The following is a 17,730-nucleotide window of genomic DNA, read 5'->3' as shown; positions in this document are numbered from 1 at the left end:
AAGTGGATTTTGTTTTTGTTTTTTTATTGCTTGGATGTTTCCTTTAAACACGCTCAATTTTTTTTTTAACTGTGTGACTAGGACGTTTGTGAAAGACCTGCTATTCTGCTAAAAAAAAGTGTGCGCGCCCACATGTACTGCAGGACCATGCATGCAAGCGCAGCGGGGGCACATTTTAACCCTTCAGACCATGGCAGGAAGTGGTTAAAATGCATCTGCACTCGCTGAGTACAGTACAAAGGCTTCTCCTGGCTCATTTTTGTAATTTTAAACATTTGCAGAGATAAGCTTATATTTTAAAACAAAAGCAAAATCATACAAGCACACTGCATTATCAGAGCCTCATTTTAGGCCATTTAATGCACACTCAAAGTGCGCCAACACTATCTTATAGTGAGAGACAGACGTGACCCAACTGCCACCACCACATGGCCGTTTACTGGAACAGCAGGCACAGCATTTCCCTCCGCACTTCTATCCATTGACATACATTCCTAACGAATGTAAATTGTATTTCTCCCATACGGGCCAACATGTATTCTACCTCGAATGGTCCTTGTACAATACTTTAAAAGCAAAAACCGCAAAGAGGAAAAAAATTAAACATAATTTATAATTTTTTTACAATGTCTTTTTTTCTTCATTTCTTAATAAAATATGCAGTAATTAATAAATAAATGAGAGCCATGATGAGTTCATAAGAGCTGCGCTGAGAAAGGAAAGTGCATTGTATATGCCAACACATATACGCAACGACTGACGAATGCTTCCAATGTGGAGATCCTGGTCAATATCATCAGAAAAGGAACAAAAAGATTGAAAAGTAGTTCAGGAATTGCGTCCTTCAATGAAGGGATAGTGGATCTTGGCAATGGATGAAGGCTGCACAACTTGTGCAATCATACAATGTTTATCCCACCCATGGAGAATAAAGTCCGCTTGCCACAGAACATGGAGCTGCTGCTGCTGCTGTTGCCGTTCAGTTGGCTGCCCTTCAGCTCCATTTCACAAGCCATGATAGCAGCATTTAACTCCACTTGAGCTCGATGGACAACATAAAACATGAGAGCGATGCTGATCACGATCTGAAAACGAGAAGAAACCCAAAAAGACTGAAGTTTATAACACAGCAGACAAAGGGAATTTTCATCAGGCCTCATTACGGTTTACCTCTAGTGGCTGCTTTCACAGGTTTCAATTAATTTACTCATGCAACAGTTTTTTAAAGGATACCAGAAGCCAAAAGGCTCTGGTAAAATGAAACCTGCACTGGGTAGGGAGGGAAAATGAGATACTTACCCCTTCTGTCGTTCCCCGCAGTCAGCCGCCGGTCTTCTCCTATTCCTCCCGGTGTCCTGGTGACTTGGCTGGCCTTTAACCTGGATGATCTTTGCTTCTGCCCGGCACAAGTACGCACACTCACTCGCCTCTTCCGGCCTGGCGTCTGATCTCCACTGAAAAGCAAGCGTCAGACGCTAAGTGATTAGCATCTGTTGCATGCTTGTCAGTGGAGCGCAGATGCTAGGACGGAGGAGGCGGGGAAGTGTGCTTACTTCGCTTCTGCCCGGCGCATAATTATGGGCAGAAGTAAGCACACTTCCCAGCCTCCTCCGTCCTAGCATCTGTACGGCACTGACAAGCAAGCATCAGAAGCTAATCACTTAGCGTCTGGCACTTGCTTTTCAGTGGCGCGCAGACGCTAGGACGGAAGAGGTTGGGAAGTGTAAGTACTTCCGACCATCATTATGTACCAGGCAGAAGCGAAGATAATCCAGGTTATAGGAGAAGACCGGCGGCTGATGGTGTGGAACGACAGAAGCGGTAAGTATCTCATTTTCTCTGCCTACCCAGATAAAAGTTTCATTTTACCACAGCCTTTTGGCTTCTGGTATCCTTTAGGGCTTGTTCACACTACAAGAGCTTTTCTAAGTGCTTTCTGATTTTAAAATCTCTTGCTAATGCTTTTCTATGCGTGCGTTCACATTGAATTAATGCGATTTTGCGATTTTGAAATCTCCAGCGCCTAAAAAGCTCTTGTAGTGCGAAATCATCCCTCTAACTGAACATTTCAAACTTTTAGAGGTACCCACAAAAACAATTCAATTCTGCTAAAGGTTCAAACCTCACTCAGTCTAACAAAGTTCTATGTAATGAACAAACTGCCAGATCCCAGAATTCTCTGCACTTGGAAAAGGGGTTGGGCTTGTGCTGTGAAGTAAAACTATTTGTTGTGCTTCAAATAAACTACATTCTCTAATCAAATTCAGGGCAAAGGCATCTGGCAATTAAGACACCCTTGCGTAGGTGGGATTTTGTATGCAAAAGATAGCAATGGCTTACAGAAGCTACATTTCTGCTGTAAGTAAACACATGGCGACCCAGGATGAGCCGAGTTTCCTGTCTGAATTGTGCTTGTAGAAAACCCCTTTTTAGGATTTATTTAAAAGCGATTCTGAGCCGAAGCTCAGAATCAAAATAATTTACTCACTTGAAGATCCTATTGGGGCTTCCCTCTGTAGTCTGAGGTCCCCAGTCATTGAGCATGGCTCCTCCCAGATCAGGCTGCGCGCGCCTTCCTGTCTTGCAGCGTGCAGTAGACACAGGAACATGGCTGCGCATGTGCAGTAGCATGGAGCCCACGGCTCCGGCTTACTACGCATGCCGGCTACGCTGCAAGAAGGAGTTGTGCGGTCCTGATAGGATTAGGGACAATGGCTTCAATTCATCAAGCATTAGCGCATTCGGTAATGCTGAAAACAGCTGACTTAAAGCACTTTAGAAAATGTTAATTCATCAAAGCTGTTACCGAATGAGAAGCTGAAATGACACAGCAATGAGATAAATTACCGACATGTGCTCAACAAATGTTAATTCATCAAGGTTCCCACACTCGCTAACACATTCGGTGTTTATCTCAAGCTCTCCCCTGTCGTTACAGGCTTCGAAAGCCTTCTGTGTGAATGTTTTCATGATTAGCAGGAGCAGGCAGCCAATAGAAACAGCCCCTGTTCTCCTGCAAGTGCCGCTGATAGGTCACACAGGCTTCTCCACACAAGCTTTCAGACCCCAGGCAGTGAGCAGAGAGAACGGGTCAAAATATATCCCCAGATTCCCTTCGGTGGTGTAACCCTTTCAGGCCCTGTTTGATAATGCAAAGATGCTGGTGGTGAAATCACCAAGCATGGCATTTGTAATGTCTCCAGGAAGTTCATCTACGTTGTGGCAAATAAATAAAATGTTAAGAAAGACTGATGGACAGATTCAGAGCTGCAGAGGCAGTACAAGTAACAGTAACTATAACACCTTTACATGTAAAGGGATGTCTGGATGCCTTCTATTGTTATCAGCTTGTAACAACACAGGGACATTCCAAGCTGCTCTGCACCACTCTGCTGTTATCTAACAGCCTTTGATGAATTGAAGCCTAGTAGTTGGGTAACTTAACGAACCTCTACCGCACATGGGAAAATATTGATGAATTAGCACAGTGAAGTGTAAAATACCGAATGCGGTATTTTAAGGACTGGGGTTTTGTTATCGAACACCCTTTGATGAATTGAAGCCAATGCCTTGTTGTCAATTTTCTGGGGGGCCTCGCACAGCAACGGACCACAGAACACAAAGGAAAGCCTCAACAGGATTTTGAGGCTTCCCTCTTTAAAGAGAGTCTGAAGCCAGATTAAAAATGGCTTTTTAGCTTATATTCAGCAGGGGCAGGTTTGCCCATGCTAAAACGCTGCTATCCCACGGCATATTGAGGGGTCTTTACCCCCCAAAACCCCCCTGCTACCTTCGGGGAGCGCTTCCCTGTGAGGCAGGGCTATGAGCTGCAGCCCTGCCTCACACGCGTCTATCAGCGGCGGATCTCCGCCTCTCCCAGTCTGCCTTCGCTGAAAGGGGCGGGGGAGATCCGCCGCTGACAGACGCGTGTGAGGCAGGGCTGCAGCTCATAGCCCTGCCTCACACGGAAGCGCACAGGGGCAGCAAAATCCACGACCAAGAAAGTCGTGGATTTTGCAGGGGGGTTTTGGGGGGTAAAGACCCCTCGTTATGCCGTGGGATAGCGGCGTTTTAGCAGGGGCAAATATGCCCATGCTGAATATAAGCTAAAAAGCCATTTTTTCTCTTTAAGGATCTCAATTTGTACCTGAGCTTTGGCTCAGGTACACTTCAATAAAACTGTAATAAGAGACATGAAAAATTTGGAAGCACATACTGCTTTCTGACAGAGCCAAATACCCACACATTAAGTGTTTCTTTGGAAAAAAGAAACCTTGGAAATGAAGAGGTGCTTCAAATTTAAAAATACAACCAGTTAGCGCTTTTCATTCGGTTTTATAAATGACCTGAAGAGTTGTGTTTTTCCCCTTGCAAAGCTGCTAAAGGGCAAAACACTTTTCAGATTTCAGTGGCAGGTTTGGTCATGTTACCTTGTTAATCGTCTCTGGAGGCAAAGACACATCTGACCCCTTTACATCCAGCAGGGCTGGGCAAAACATCAGAGGCAGGTGGCCAATTAAACTACAGATTGCCCCTTTGACAATTTAGTTTTTCTGTAAACATGGCACATATTCCCTGGTCATTTAAAAATGTATCAGTAATTATGCCCTGCTCCTCAACACCAACCTGTGGCTGACCTTGCCCTGCTCCTCAACAATGGCCGGTGGCTGACCAAGCCTTGCTCAACACCGGCCAACAACACTGTGGAACACTGAAACATTGGCCTCAATTCACTAAGCTTATCTCCTGTCTTTAATAACGTTTCTTTAGTTATCACCATGGTGACGAGGCATGTAGTATTCAGGAAACATTTTACCTCAGGCAAACCTAAAGTTAACTCTCCAATCCTTAAAATAACTCCAGAGTTGAAGACAGGTTGTTAATTAACTGCATGTGAAAATAACTAGAGGGGAGGTAACTTAAGGACTGAAGCGATAAGATAACTCTCTCACTGTGTGGAGGTAAGTTTTCTCATGCCTTATCTCCAGCATGATCTTAGTGAATTGAGGCCAATGGCCTCAAATTCACTAAGATCATGCTGGAGATAATAAGGCAAGAGGGAAAAAAAAAAAAATTACCTTCACACAGTGAGAGAGTTATCTGACCTCCTCTCTAGTTATTTTCACACGCAGTTAATTAACAGCCTGTCTTTAACTCTGGAGTTATTTTAAGGATTGGAGAGTTAACTTAAGGTAGCCATACACTGGTCGATTTGCCATTAATCGACCAACTGACATCCCTATCTGATCGAATCTGATCAGAGAGGGATCGTATGGCTGCCTTTACTGCAAACAGATTGTGAATACATTACCTGACGCTGGCTCCCGGGCATCTTCTCAGCGCTGCACCCGCTCCATCCCGGCGCTTCCTGTGTCACTCCGTGAACCAGGAACTTCAAATAGAGCGCCCTCTATTTGAACTTCCTGGTCACTGCAGTGACAGGAAGCGCCGGGATGGAGCGGGTGCAGCGCGGAGAAGATGTGAAGAAGATGCGGAGAAGACGCCCGGGAGCCAGCGTCAGGTAATGTATACCTGATCGGATGCTAGCGACGCGCTCCCTACCCGCGGGCGATCGAGGGTAATTTCCCGCACGGCGCGATCGACGGACCGATCCGATTTCGGGAGGGAATCGGATCGGCGGGTGCGTTTAGTGCGAACGATTGGCAGCAAATTCGATCCCAGGATCTAATCTGCTGTCGAAACGGCCGCGAATCGGGCCAGTGTATGGCCACATTTAGACAGAAGAGTTAACTTTAGGTTTGCCTGAGGTAAAATGTTTCCTGAATACTACATGCCTTATCACCATGGTGACAGCTCTAGAAACATTATTAAAGACAGGAGATAAGCTTAGTGAATTGAGGCCATTGTCTTCTAATCTGCTGACAGCCACCCAGTCTGACGATTTTTATCTATTCTAGATAGGGCTCTCAAACAAAATTTTTACCAAGAAAAATCTTAAGGCGTGCTTATGTTTTTCTAAAAAGTCTTTGGCTATCCCTATAAATGATCCAGGTATCTGCAAGTGAGGCAACACTCGCTTGCCCTATCCCTTTTTCTCTTTTAAAAAGGAACGTTCTGCTCGGCCATGTGGTCAAACAATATGCATGGCCACAAATATTTCATATCAGTGCTGCAAGGACAGTATTCTAATTATAGCTGTCTTTCTACCTTCACAATCGGTGCACCCTGAACATACCACCCACATCATTAAGTCTAAAGCCTAATCTACACGGTACAATTTTCCATCAGATCTATTAGATAATTTTCAATCGGTCCAATCAAATTGCATTAGATTTTGCAATAGATTTTGAATACTTAAAGCAAAATCTATTGCAAAATTGATCTGAAACAATTTTGACGTCTACACACGATGGAATTTCTTATTAGATCTATCTAATGCTGGATACACACCATGCGTTTCCGCGTTCAATGCGGCCGTCGATACGCGTCGATTCGATTTCCGACATGTCCGATTCAAGCTTCGATGGATTGTTAGGTCGATTTGCCATACTTTACATGGCATTCGACCTAAAAATCATCAAAATTCGTTCGGAAATAATCGAATCGACGCGTATCGACGGCCGCGTGCGACGCGGAAACTCATGGTGTGTATCCAGCATAATAGATCCATATATCTGATGGAAAATTGTACCGTGTAGATGAGGCTTTAGTGCAATTTAAATGCAACCGAATTGCAGCGGTTGTAACTACGTGTGTCAAGAATGGACATGCAGTGCTGTTACTGGGTGGTGGAGGAATCACTGTACAGGCGATGTTGAGTCACCGCCCGTACAGCACTGGCACTGAGCGCCAAAAAGCGCCTGGGCAGTGCAGGAGAGCAGCTGACAGGCAGTGACTTCACCGCTTGCCACAGTTGCCCATCTGAAAGGGTAACGACCCATGCTGCTGATGCCCTGACCACATTTTTTAACATTCCCCACCAATCTTCCCCCAAAATGTACGTACAACCCCCCTCTGCCCCTCAAACTAAACTGGCTGTTCAACACCTGCACATACATGGGATAAAATCCATTACCACAACTCCTATCAAGGCATGTAGTTGGACAGTGTTCAAGCCTAAAGGTGCATACACACAGATCATCATACACACATGATTTAACTGACATTCATCTGCAGATCAAGCAATCATCTGCAGATCTGAAAATCCATCCTGGTGGATCTGATCTGCAGATGAATGTCAGTTAAATCATGTGTGTATGATGATCTGCAGATCTCAGACTATCATTGCAATTTGCAGGAATGGATTTTTGGCAGGAACAGATCTTTTGCAGATACTGATCTTTTGTGTCTGTACAGCATGTGTGTGTGCAGCATCTTGCAAAGATTTTTTTTCTGATGTGGAGTTCAGCTCCATAGAAAAGACTGTGTAGGAATGGCTCTCATACTACATGAAGGGTGGTAAGATTGGTCTGTGATCTTTCATTTTCAAAAGACTATAGTCTGATGTGTGTATGGGGCCTAACACAGCAAGAAAGCTAGAAATAAATTTGGTCAAATAGCCTGTCTGAAATACAGAGCTCCGCAGGCAACTTGCAGAAAGTCTAAAAGGAAAGATAAAATCCTCCATTAAGCAAAGGAAGTAGATTCTTCAGCTCTAACCAGTAAAGTGGGATGACATGGAGCTCTGGTAAGGTTTTTTTTTTTCCTTTAAAGTGGTATTATACTGTACTTCCAAAACTAAACATTTCAGCAACTACTTTTATTTACATAAGAGAACATTTGAAAGCATTCCCAGAGAGTAAAAACCTTTAGTTTCACTGCAAACAGAAGGAGAAGTTTGCTTATCTGTTGTCATCAGCAAATGTAATCAGTGTAGACTTAAGGGGCCCATACACTGGTCGATTTCAGCCTTTTATCGATCGGAAGTCGATTGCCGATCGACTGGTGGATCGATTTGCGGCTGATTTTGATCAATCTAATAGGATGGAAAATCTAGGTCGGCTGGCAGCAGATCGATGGCCCCTGGCAGCAGATCGATGGCCCATAGAGTTGCATTGGATCTAATGGTCCAATAATGCATTTATATCGATTTTCAATAGATTTCCAATAGATTTAATTCTGAAATCTATTGGAAATCTGTTCCTAGTGTGTGGCACACATCAGATAGATTCCTGTCAGATTCGACTTGACAGGCATCTGACAAATCTGATAGTCGAATCTGCTGTAAATCGATAAGTGTATAGCCACCTTTAAGCTCTCTGAGGAATGTGTCTTCACTCTGCCCCCTCCCTCAGCTGAACAGACAAATCCCCCTGGCACCAGCTGAGTTACTTCAGCAGAAGGAGACAGAGTTAAGGCACATGCCTCAGAGAGCGTCAGCCTGCCATGCTTACATTTTCTGATGATCTGAGATAAGCAACCTTTTCCTGCTGCCTGCAGTGAAAAGGGTTTTTAAAACACAGGAAGTGCTTTCAAAATGTTCTTTTATGTAACAGAGTAGCCACTGAGATTTCAGTTTTGGGAGTAGGATCACGCAATCTTGTAGAGAGGGGATCATGTGGGGGAAAGTTCAAGTTTGGTTTAGCTACAGCATATTAGTCTGCGAAAATTACACTATATCAAAATTACCTGCAAACTGAATATGAAGTACCCGCTAACACTTTGCTCCGCAATCACATCCTCCATTGTCCGTAGAGTTGTTCCCAGATAGGAATTAAGAAGCTGAGTTGGAAATAAGCCGACTGAAGAGGCCGCTAGATAGTTGGGCAACGACAGATCTGTAATCTGAAAATTGAAAGAACATTAGTAAATGGGACAAAGCTCAACACTAAAAAATATCAAATGAAAAAATACAACTCAAAATCTCAAATTAACAAAACCAAATTTCTAGTGCTGTAAATGATTTTGACTCTAGGATAAACATCTGTGACAAAAATCCAGGCACAATACATGCATACATCAACAGAGAGGACATTTCTGTGCTGCACAGAAACGCCTAGTATAACATTAACATACAACGTGAACTACTTATTTTACACCATACTGTGCAGTAATCACCTTAAAGGGAACCTGAAGTGAGAGCGATATGGAGGCTGCCATATTGGTCTCCTTTTAAACAATACTAGTTGCCCTGGTGTCCTGCTCATCTCTTTGGCAGCAGTAGTGTCTGGAGTTACAAGCAACAAGCAAGCAGCTAATGGAGTCAGACTTGGGTTAGAAAATGCATGCTTGTTAAGGTCTGTGGCTATAAGTATCAGAGGCAGAGGATCAGCAGGACAGCCAGGCAAATTAAACCCGCCATACACTTTCCAATGTCGAATTGATTAGATTGTGAAGCTGTACAAATGAATGGCTGTTCAGGTAGCTGCTCCCCCTCTCCCCCCCAGTATAGGTAGCCACACGACAGGCCCACACCCCAAGTGCACGATGAGGAGGTAAATATAAAGAACTCGCCATTTCAGGGTCAGTGTTCTTCATACTAGCTGCTCTTCCTCTATGGTGCGAGCGTCTCATCATAGAGACTCGCATCATAGAGTCGGACCCTGCAGAGGAGAGTAGGGATGATCAAGGAGATGCAAATTTTTACCAAAATTTTGAATTTTTATGCAAATATATGCAGTTTGAAAATGGGCCAATGAATTTAAACTCAGGTTTAAATTCATTGGCCAATTGCATTTGCATAAAAATGTGCATACATTTGCATCAACTCAGAAGTATTTGCATACCCTTGATCATCCCTAGAAGAGAGTTCTTGCAACACATTCTGCATAATGGTCCGCCCATTTTTCCACCCATACCTCCACTTCCAGTGTTGAAAAAACACCCCACTTGCCCTTTTGCTGGGTAGTCACACTTCTGCAGTTATACAGATAGGAGGATAACATAATCCAAGGAACGCACACAAAAAAAATTCCCACTGTATTTCTACTATATATACCAGTTGTCCTCAAACTAAGGCCCGCGGGCTGAATGTGGCCCCCTGAGGCTTTTTTACCGCCCCCCCCCCCCCCCACACACAAAACGTATTACTTACTGTATAGATGCGGTCAGCTACATGTTTAAATATTGGTAGTCCGCATATAGAATAGTAATGCTAGCACCACCCATCCACATAGAAGCCAGAAAGCAGTAATTCACTGGTTACCAATTAAATTCCACATCAGGTGACACTGCTGTCCACTGCAAGTTGTCACCTGGGTATGCTTCACTGTCTGGCCCGCAAACACTTTTACATCATTTTAAGCATTCTCCGGCCCCCCAGGAGTCGTAAGTTGACCCGGCCCTCGACCCAGAACATTTGGGGACCTCTGATGTATACAGTTGGGGTTGCAGCGGTATACTGCGGTAATCATACCACGTTCCTGACTCCAGGAGCATAGTATGATTACCAGGCACAATGAAACCACTGTATATCGCTGTAACCCTATACACAGTAGATGGTCAGTTTTTATTTAGTTGAACGCAGTAGTTTCAGAAATACAAAGCAGGTACAGGCTAGTAATCACAGCAACATTTCCAGAGGGACATACTCTTTTTCAAGCTTAACTAGCACTAACATCTTTTGCCGCTCTATTCTCCTGCGCGATAGTTTCGCCGCTCGATTCCGCGGTCAATCCTTTTATCTTCTGCTCGTTTTTCTTATCTTTTTCCATTCACTTCAATCCGGAATCATGCGGTGAAACGATCGGGCATGTCAGAAATTATCTATCGAGTCATCTTAATGGCTCAAAATCGAGCAGTGTATTCCCAGCATAACAATGAACTGTTCATAACCAGAGTCAATAAGATTCCCTAGAGCACTGTCGTGCTGGACCAATGAGCAAGAGTAAATGCATACAGCAGTAAGTCACGCCCATCAGCACACAGACCTGAGCGGAAAAATCCTATTCTGGGGAGACCAACATTCAAAAAGTGAAGTACACATATGTATAGATGGGGTGGTAGAGGGTATGTGTGTTAGGGAAATAAGGCCATGGGGAAAGTGCTCTGAACTGAGCAGATGTCAGAAAAGACAATACCGTTAACAGGAGAACTATCCATGCTAGGCACATACTTCACTATAAAAGCTATTTTTGATTACTGTATGTGATAGGTTTCCTTCATGATACAGAAAAATGTTGTGGTTCTGGCATTAGTCTATTCCTGGCCTTTCATTCCAGGCGCGTACAGCACCAGTCACTGAAATTTAATTAAAGCTAAAGCAAACAGACTGCCAGAAGCCTACATGGCTCCAAGCAGTAATTGAAATCATTTGAAAAACACCAAAAGTCTATTTCATATTTGAAATCTCTCTAACATTCCCTGTGGTGACAGCAAGAACAAGCTGTAGATATTCAGAAAAAGTGGGCTACACAACATGTACAACAGCAGGTAGAAGGGAGGCGGGGAGTTCCATTCTGGGTTTCTAACTATTGAAATAGTATCCAGTGCTATTGCTATTCCTCATCTCCAGTCGTAATTCAGACAAGATCAATGCCTGCTTTTCTGAAAACCATGCAATAATATCGCTGGTCACCTATCTTGACTGACTCCCAATCATAAGTCCTTTCCAAACAGCAGATTGAAGAATAAGATGGAAATCGGCTTAGAGGAAATATCTGGGTTACAACCTGGCAAATCTTCAGGAATGGTTGGGTTCCTGTATATGTTATACAAGGTTTCTGGAATTTACAGATCCTCATCTGGTGAAGGTTGTGAACTGTGCACAATTTCTTCATCTTACTGCAGTATCCTGTACGGTCATTAAATCAGAAATGTAGGTTAAAAGAAGTTGATAGTGTTTATAGAAACACCCAGATCATCTATTAAATGTTCTCAGATAGTACACAAGAAAGCTCTTCATTGCTGCAAGGCTGCACCACAAATGGAAACAAACAAGGTTCAAAATGTAATTCTCATACAATGAGATCACAATTTAAACAGTTAAAGTCGTCATTAGAAGTTCAAATCACAGCTATATTTAGCTGTCTGGGATTCCAATCCACCATTGTTTATGGCAGTCATGAGCTATAGCTTGTAGGAGATTATAATTATATAGAATGCAATAGAAGCATTTTTCAGTTAAGATTACACAGAAAAAAAATAAATAAAAAAACATAATCACACTGATTCTCAGTGGCATCATTGTAGACAAACAACATCCAGCATTATTCAGATGCAGACGCAACAGAGCTACAGATGGCACTTAGCCATAAGGTCTCTAAAATGATTACTTAAAGAGAAACCGTAACCAAGAATTGAACTTAATCCCAATCAGCAGCTGATACACACCCCCCCCCCCCCTTTTCCCATGAGAAATCTATTCCTTCTCCAAACGGATCAGGGGGCTCTGCATGGCTGGTTTTGTGGTGAAACCCCTCCTACAGAGCGATATCAGCGCCTCACAGCACTGAGGTACTGACATACTGTAGGAGCCTTGTTGCATTGTGGGAAATAACAGCAGTTTCCAACTGAAAAAAAAAAAAAGCAAGCAGCATCTTCTTCCAGTGACATCTGCCAGGCGTAAAAGTGGCATGTGATAAATGTCTGAATATAAATCAGGGAAAGAATTTACAATGAGCAAACACTGACTAAATCATTTATACATAATTTATTGTAAAAATTAAGCACTTTATTACATAATTTTCACTGGAGTTCCTCTTTAAAGGACAACTTAGAGAAACTCCGACCAAGAATTGAACTTTATCCCAATCAGTAGCTGATGCCCCCGTTTACATGAGAAATCTATTCCTTTTCACAAACAGACCATCAGGGGGCGCTGTATGGCTGATATTGTGGTGAAACCCCTCCCACAAGAAACTCTGAGTACCTACTCTTGGCAGTTTCCTGTCTGTGAACCTTGCTGCATTGTGGGAAGTAGCTGTTTACAGCTGTTTTCAACTGCCATAAAAGCATGCAGCAGCTATATCACTTGCCCACAGTAAAAATGTCACCATGTAATAAATGTCAGAATGTAAATCGGGGATTTAAGAGATTTTACAATGGGCAAACACTGACTAAATCATTTATACATAATTATTGTAAAAATGAAGCACTTTTTTATTACATTATTTTCACTGTAGTTCCTCTTTAAGTGAGGGATATGGAGGCTGCCATATTTATTTCCTTTCGAGCAATACCAGTTACCTGGCAGCCCCGCTGATCTATTTGGCTGCAGTAAATATCACCAGAAGCAAGCATGCAGCTAATCTCGTCAGATCTGGCAATAATGCCAGAAACACCTGACCTGCTGCATGCTTGTTCAGGGCCTGTGGATAAAAAAAAAAAATTATGCCGGGTACACACGATGCAATGTTCCGCCCGAACGACATGTGATCGGATGGGAAATTGCATTGTGTGTGCATGTAATATAAATACCCCCCAAATGACCCCATTTTGGAAAGAAGACATCCCAAAGTATTCACTGAGAGGCATAGTGAGTTCATATGAAATTTTATTTGTTGTCACAAATTAGCGGAAAATGACAGACCAAAAAAAAAAAAAAAATGAAATCTGCCACGGACTCACTATGCTCCTCTCTGAATACATTGAAGTGTCTACTTTCCAAAATTGGGTCATTTGTGGGGTGTGTTTACTGTCCTGGCATTTTGGGGGGTGCTAAATTGTAAGCACCCCTGTAAAGCCTAAAGGTGCTCATTGGACTTTGGGCCCCTTAGTGCAGTTAGGCTGCAAAAAAGTGCCACACATGTGGTATTGCCGTACTCCAGAGAAGTAGTATAATGTGTTTTGGGGTGTATTTTGCTGGGTGGGAGAAATCTCTCTGTAAATGAACAATTGTGTGTAAAAAATAAAAATAAAATCAAGATTGTCATTTACAGAGATATTTCTCCCACCCAGCATGGGTATGTGTAAAAATACACCCCAAAACACATTATGCTACTTCTCCCGAGTACGGCAATACCACGTGTGGCACTTTTTTGCACCCTAACTAAGGGGCCCAAAGTCCAATGAGTACCTTTAGGATTTCACAGGTCGTTTTGAGACATTTGGTTTCAAGACTACGCCTCACGGTTTAGGGCCCCTAAAATTCCAGGGCGGTTTAGGAACCCCACAAGTGACCCCATTTTAGAAAGACAACACCACAAGGTATTCTGTTAGGAGTATGCAGAGTTCATAGAAGATTTTTTTTTGTCACAAGTTAGCGGAAATTGACACTTTGGGAAAAAAAATAAAAATCAATTTAAGCTAACTTGTGACAAAAATATAAAATCTTCTATGAACTCCCCATAACCCTAAGGGAATACCTTGTGGTGTCTTCTTTCTTAAATGGGGTCACTTGTGGGGTTCCTATACTGCCCTGGCATTTTAAGGGCCTTAAACCGTGAGGAGTAGTCTAGAAACCAAATGCCTCAAAATGACCTGTGAAATCCTAAAGGTACTCATTGGACTTTGGGCCCCTTAGCGCAGTTAGGGTGCAAAAAAGTGCCACACATGTGGTACCGCCGTACTCAGGAGAAGTAGTAGTATGTGTTTTGTGGTGCATTTTTTACATACCCATGCTGGGTGGGAGAAATCTCTGTAAATGACAATTTTTTTTTTTTTTTACACACACAATTGTCTGTTTACAGAGATATTTCTCCCACCCAGCATGGGTATGTGTAAAAATACACCATAAAAACACACATTATACTGCTTCTCCTGAGTATGGCGATACCACATGTGTGGCACATTTTTGCACCCTAACTGTGCTAAGGGGCCCAAAGTCCAATGAGTACCTTTAGGATTTCACAGGTCATTTTGAGGCATTTGGTTTTTAGACTACTCCTCACAGTTTAAGGCCCCTAAAATGCCAGGGCAGTATAGGAACCCCACAAGTGACCCCACTTTAGAAAGAAGACACCCCAAGGTATTCCATTAGTAGTATGGTGAGTTTATAGAAGATTTTATTTTTTGTCACAAGTTAGCGGAAAATTTTTTTTTTTTTCCACAAAGTGTCATTTTCCACTAACTTGACAAAAAAAAAAAAAAAAAACTTCTATGAACTCACCATAACCCTAACGGAATACTTTGGGGTGTCTTCTTTCTTAAATGGGGTCACTTGTGGGGTTCCTATACTGCCCTGGCATTTTAGGGGCCCTAAACGTGAGAAGTAGTCTGAAAAGCAAATGCCTCAAAATGACCTGTGAATAGGACGTTGGGCTCCTTAGCGCACCTAGACTGCAAAAAAAAAAAAGTGTCACACATGTGGTATCGCCGTACTCAGGAGAAGTAGTATAATGTGTCTTGGGGTGTATTTTTACACATACCCATGCTGGGGGGGGGGGGGGGGAGAAATATTTCTGTAAATAGACAATTGTGTGTAAAAAAAAAAAAAAAAAAAAAAAATCGATCGTTTTGTCAGCGGTGTGCGCAGCGATTTCACTGTGATCGAATCGGCCGTATATCGGCAGGAAAATCGTTAAGTGTATGGGCCCCGTTCGGTGTGCATGGCATGTAGGCTTCACTGAGTGACTGGAAGACAACCCAGCAGCACCCTTTACAGCTGGTAACAGCCGCCTGACAACATCTGTACATGCCAGCAGAGGTGAGCTGAGGAAGTCCATGGGACTTTATAAAAAGAAATATACCTTACAGTAGCACTTGAAGTTGCCCATTTTTGTAAGCCATGTAAACTTGCATTCATGTCAAGAAGTACAGCAAGAAGATCCATCAATTGAATGGACTAGAAAGGCTTTTCCAAGCATCCCCTCCACAATGTAGAGGCAGTTAAAGTGTATTTGCTTGATTGACTGCTCCCTGGTGTCTAGTACAAGCCCCAGCCTCACACTAGCAGACAGCTTATCTCTTCCATCACTCAGCACATTACTCATAGTGAGCTGGAGAACATTGTCTAGGATTTCTTCCGCTGGCCTCTAGACATCCTCATAAAATATACAAGTCGCTCGGTTTTGTCCCCTGTAGTCACCTTATCAGTCTTCTGCTTCTATTTCATCTATGCTTCCAACAGGCCTTGTAAATGGGCTTTTCTTATTCCTGGTCAATAATTCAGGTAAACCTAGCAGACCTTCACACTGAAGAGCGACAATTACAACTCCTATAAATATGTATACATTTGCTTTCTACACACAGTTCAGTACAGGAAACAATTGTGTTTCGTCTAATCTACTCGCTGAAACGCATGGTGTTAAACGCAATTCAGCTGCATTTCAACTGACCTCGGATGGCAGCATATGAGACGAATAGACGCTGGTAGACTTGGGTGCAGAATACAGCCGGTATATGGCTGATCCTGCTGCTGCACAAGTCCCAGCCGTGTTAAATACTATTCCCCCTCCAGGCCGCCACGGATGGTGGGGAATGAAATAATTTGTCTTCCAGCAATTGCTGGAAGCCGAATTATTAGGTTTTAAAAGTAACTTCAGCTCAGTCTTCTGACGGCGCAGAAGTTACTCCGTGTGCGTCCAAATCTGCAATGGATTCCTGGGTGTTCGCGGATGGCGCTCATAAGTGGCAGCCAGGAGGACGAGCTGTCCAACAAGCACACAGTTCAGCAATGCTGATAAGGGACCTAAATGCTTGCACAGGACAGCAAGAAAACAGAGAAATGCACCCTGTATGTATTTCGAGAATTCAGGCCAGGGCTGTGGAGTCTGAGCCAAGCCAATTTTGGGTACCTGGAGTTAGAGTCGGTGGTTTCAAACACTGAGGAGGAGGGTTATGATTTTTGTACCCACTCCATAGCCCTGGTTTATTTAGCCTGTTATTCTCCTTCACCTGTGTCTAATCACAAGTTGTAATTTGATCCTTTAGCTGTACCATCTGACTGCCATGGCAGATAAGCTCAGGATGTTAATATATGCCCACTTCCATGAAAAGCAGAAAGTAAAACTGCAGATTTATTGCAGGATTTGTATGAGCTGTAACAAAGATGTAATTCCTTGAGGCTGCATTTCCACTTGTGCGTCGCGAATCGGCGCGGTAAAAATTTGCTTGCGGATGCGAATTTCGCATACGGGTCTATGCGAATTTTCATGCGAATTCGCATACCCAAACCTCATGGTAATTTCCTATTAAATACATTGTATGGTATGCGAATTCTTATGGCTCTGTCATACGAATTCTTTCTGCACAGAAAAACGCAAAGGAATCCTGACAAGTGGAAACAGTTCCATTCACTTGTATTGCTATGCGAATTTGCATGCGAAAAACGCATGTGAATTCGCGATAGTGGAAATGGGCCCTAAAGGTTATTATGCTGTTGCGCATCACTTAGAGCAGAGCAGTTCTGAGCTCAGGTCCACTTTAAGAGCTAAATGATCCAGGTTTTTAAGCTCAGTTCCCACTTGAGCAGATGCAAAACAGGCACGGTAAGTGCATCCACTAACCAGAGGCACCCAGTCCATTTATTGCATCCACCTTTCGCAATCGCCATTACATGTCCCGCTGCCACTCCAGGCTCTGTACTCAGCCCCGAGGCCGTCAGGTGCATGGGGCTCTCCATAGGATGCAATGGACCAATTCTCCCTGGCAACAGGGAAAACTTTCATTGGGCCACTGTGAACCAATAAGAATTTTCTCTAGCTGAGGATTCCCATGGGTCTTTTGCAGCTCAATGGAGATCCTCATGCTTCTGCGCCCGCCAGGCTGTGTACAGGGACCAAGCTGCAGCAGGACACAAAGCGGGGAAGATTGGCTACCCCCGTAAGCTATAAAGGGAATTGCATCCACCTGCCTGGGATTATTGCAGACTGCACAGAAGTGCGGCTTGCTTACTACAACAGATTCCACGAATTCACTGCAGTGACCAGTGTGAACAGCTCCAATTTATAC

General features: G+C 43.3%; 1 protein-coding gene across 1 annotated transcript in view; it reads right to left on the bottom strand.

Moving 5' to 3' along the window:
* Positions 1-593: 593 nt before the first annotated feature.
* The window catches only part of TMEM64 (transmembrane protein 64), a 47,196-nt gene continuing 30,059 nt past the window's right edge, over positions 594-17,730 (bottom strand). Inside the window, exons 2-3 of the mRNA XM_068234870.1 lie at positions 8,590-8,745; positions 594-1,085 (exon numbers count right to left, since the gene is read on the bottom strand). Of these exons, the coding sequence (XP_068090971.1) occupies positions 900-1,085; positions 8,590-8,745 (342 nt within the window). The 3' untranslated portion in view covers positions 594-899. The remainder of the gene's footprint in view (positions 1,086-8,589; positions 8,746-17,730) is intronic.

This window comes from Hyperolius riggenbachi, chromosome 5 (assembly GCF_040937935.1).
Source record: "Hyperolius riggenbachi isolate aHypRig1 chromosome 5, aHypRig1.pri, whole genome shotgun sequence".
In the NCBI taxonomy this organism is placed as follows: Eukaryota; Metazoa; Chordata; class Amphibia; order Anura; family Hyperoliidae; genus Hyperolius; species Hyperolius riggenbachi.
This window is presented reverse-complemented; position numbering and strand designations above follow the sequence as displayed.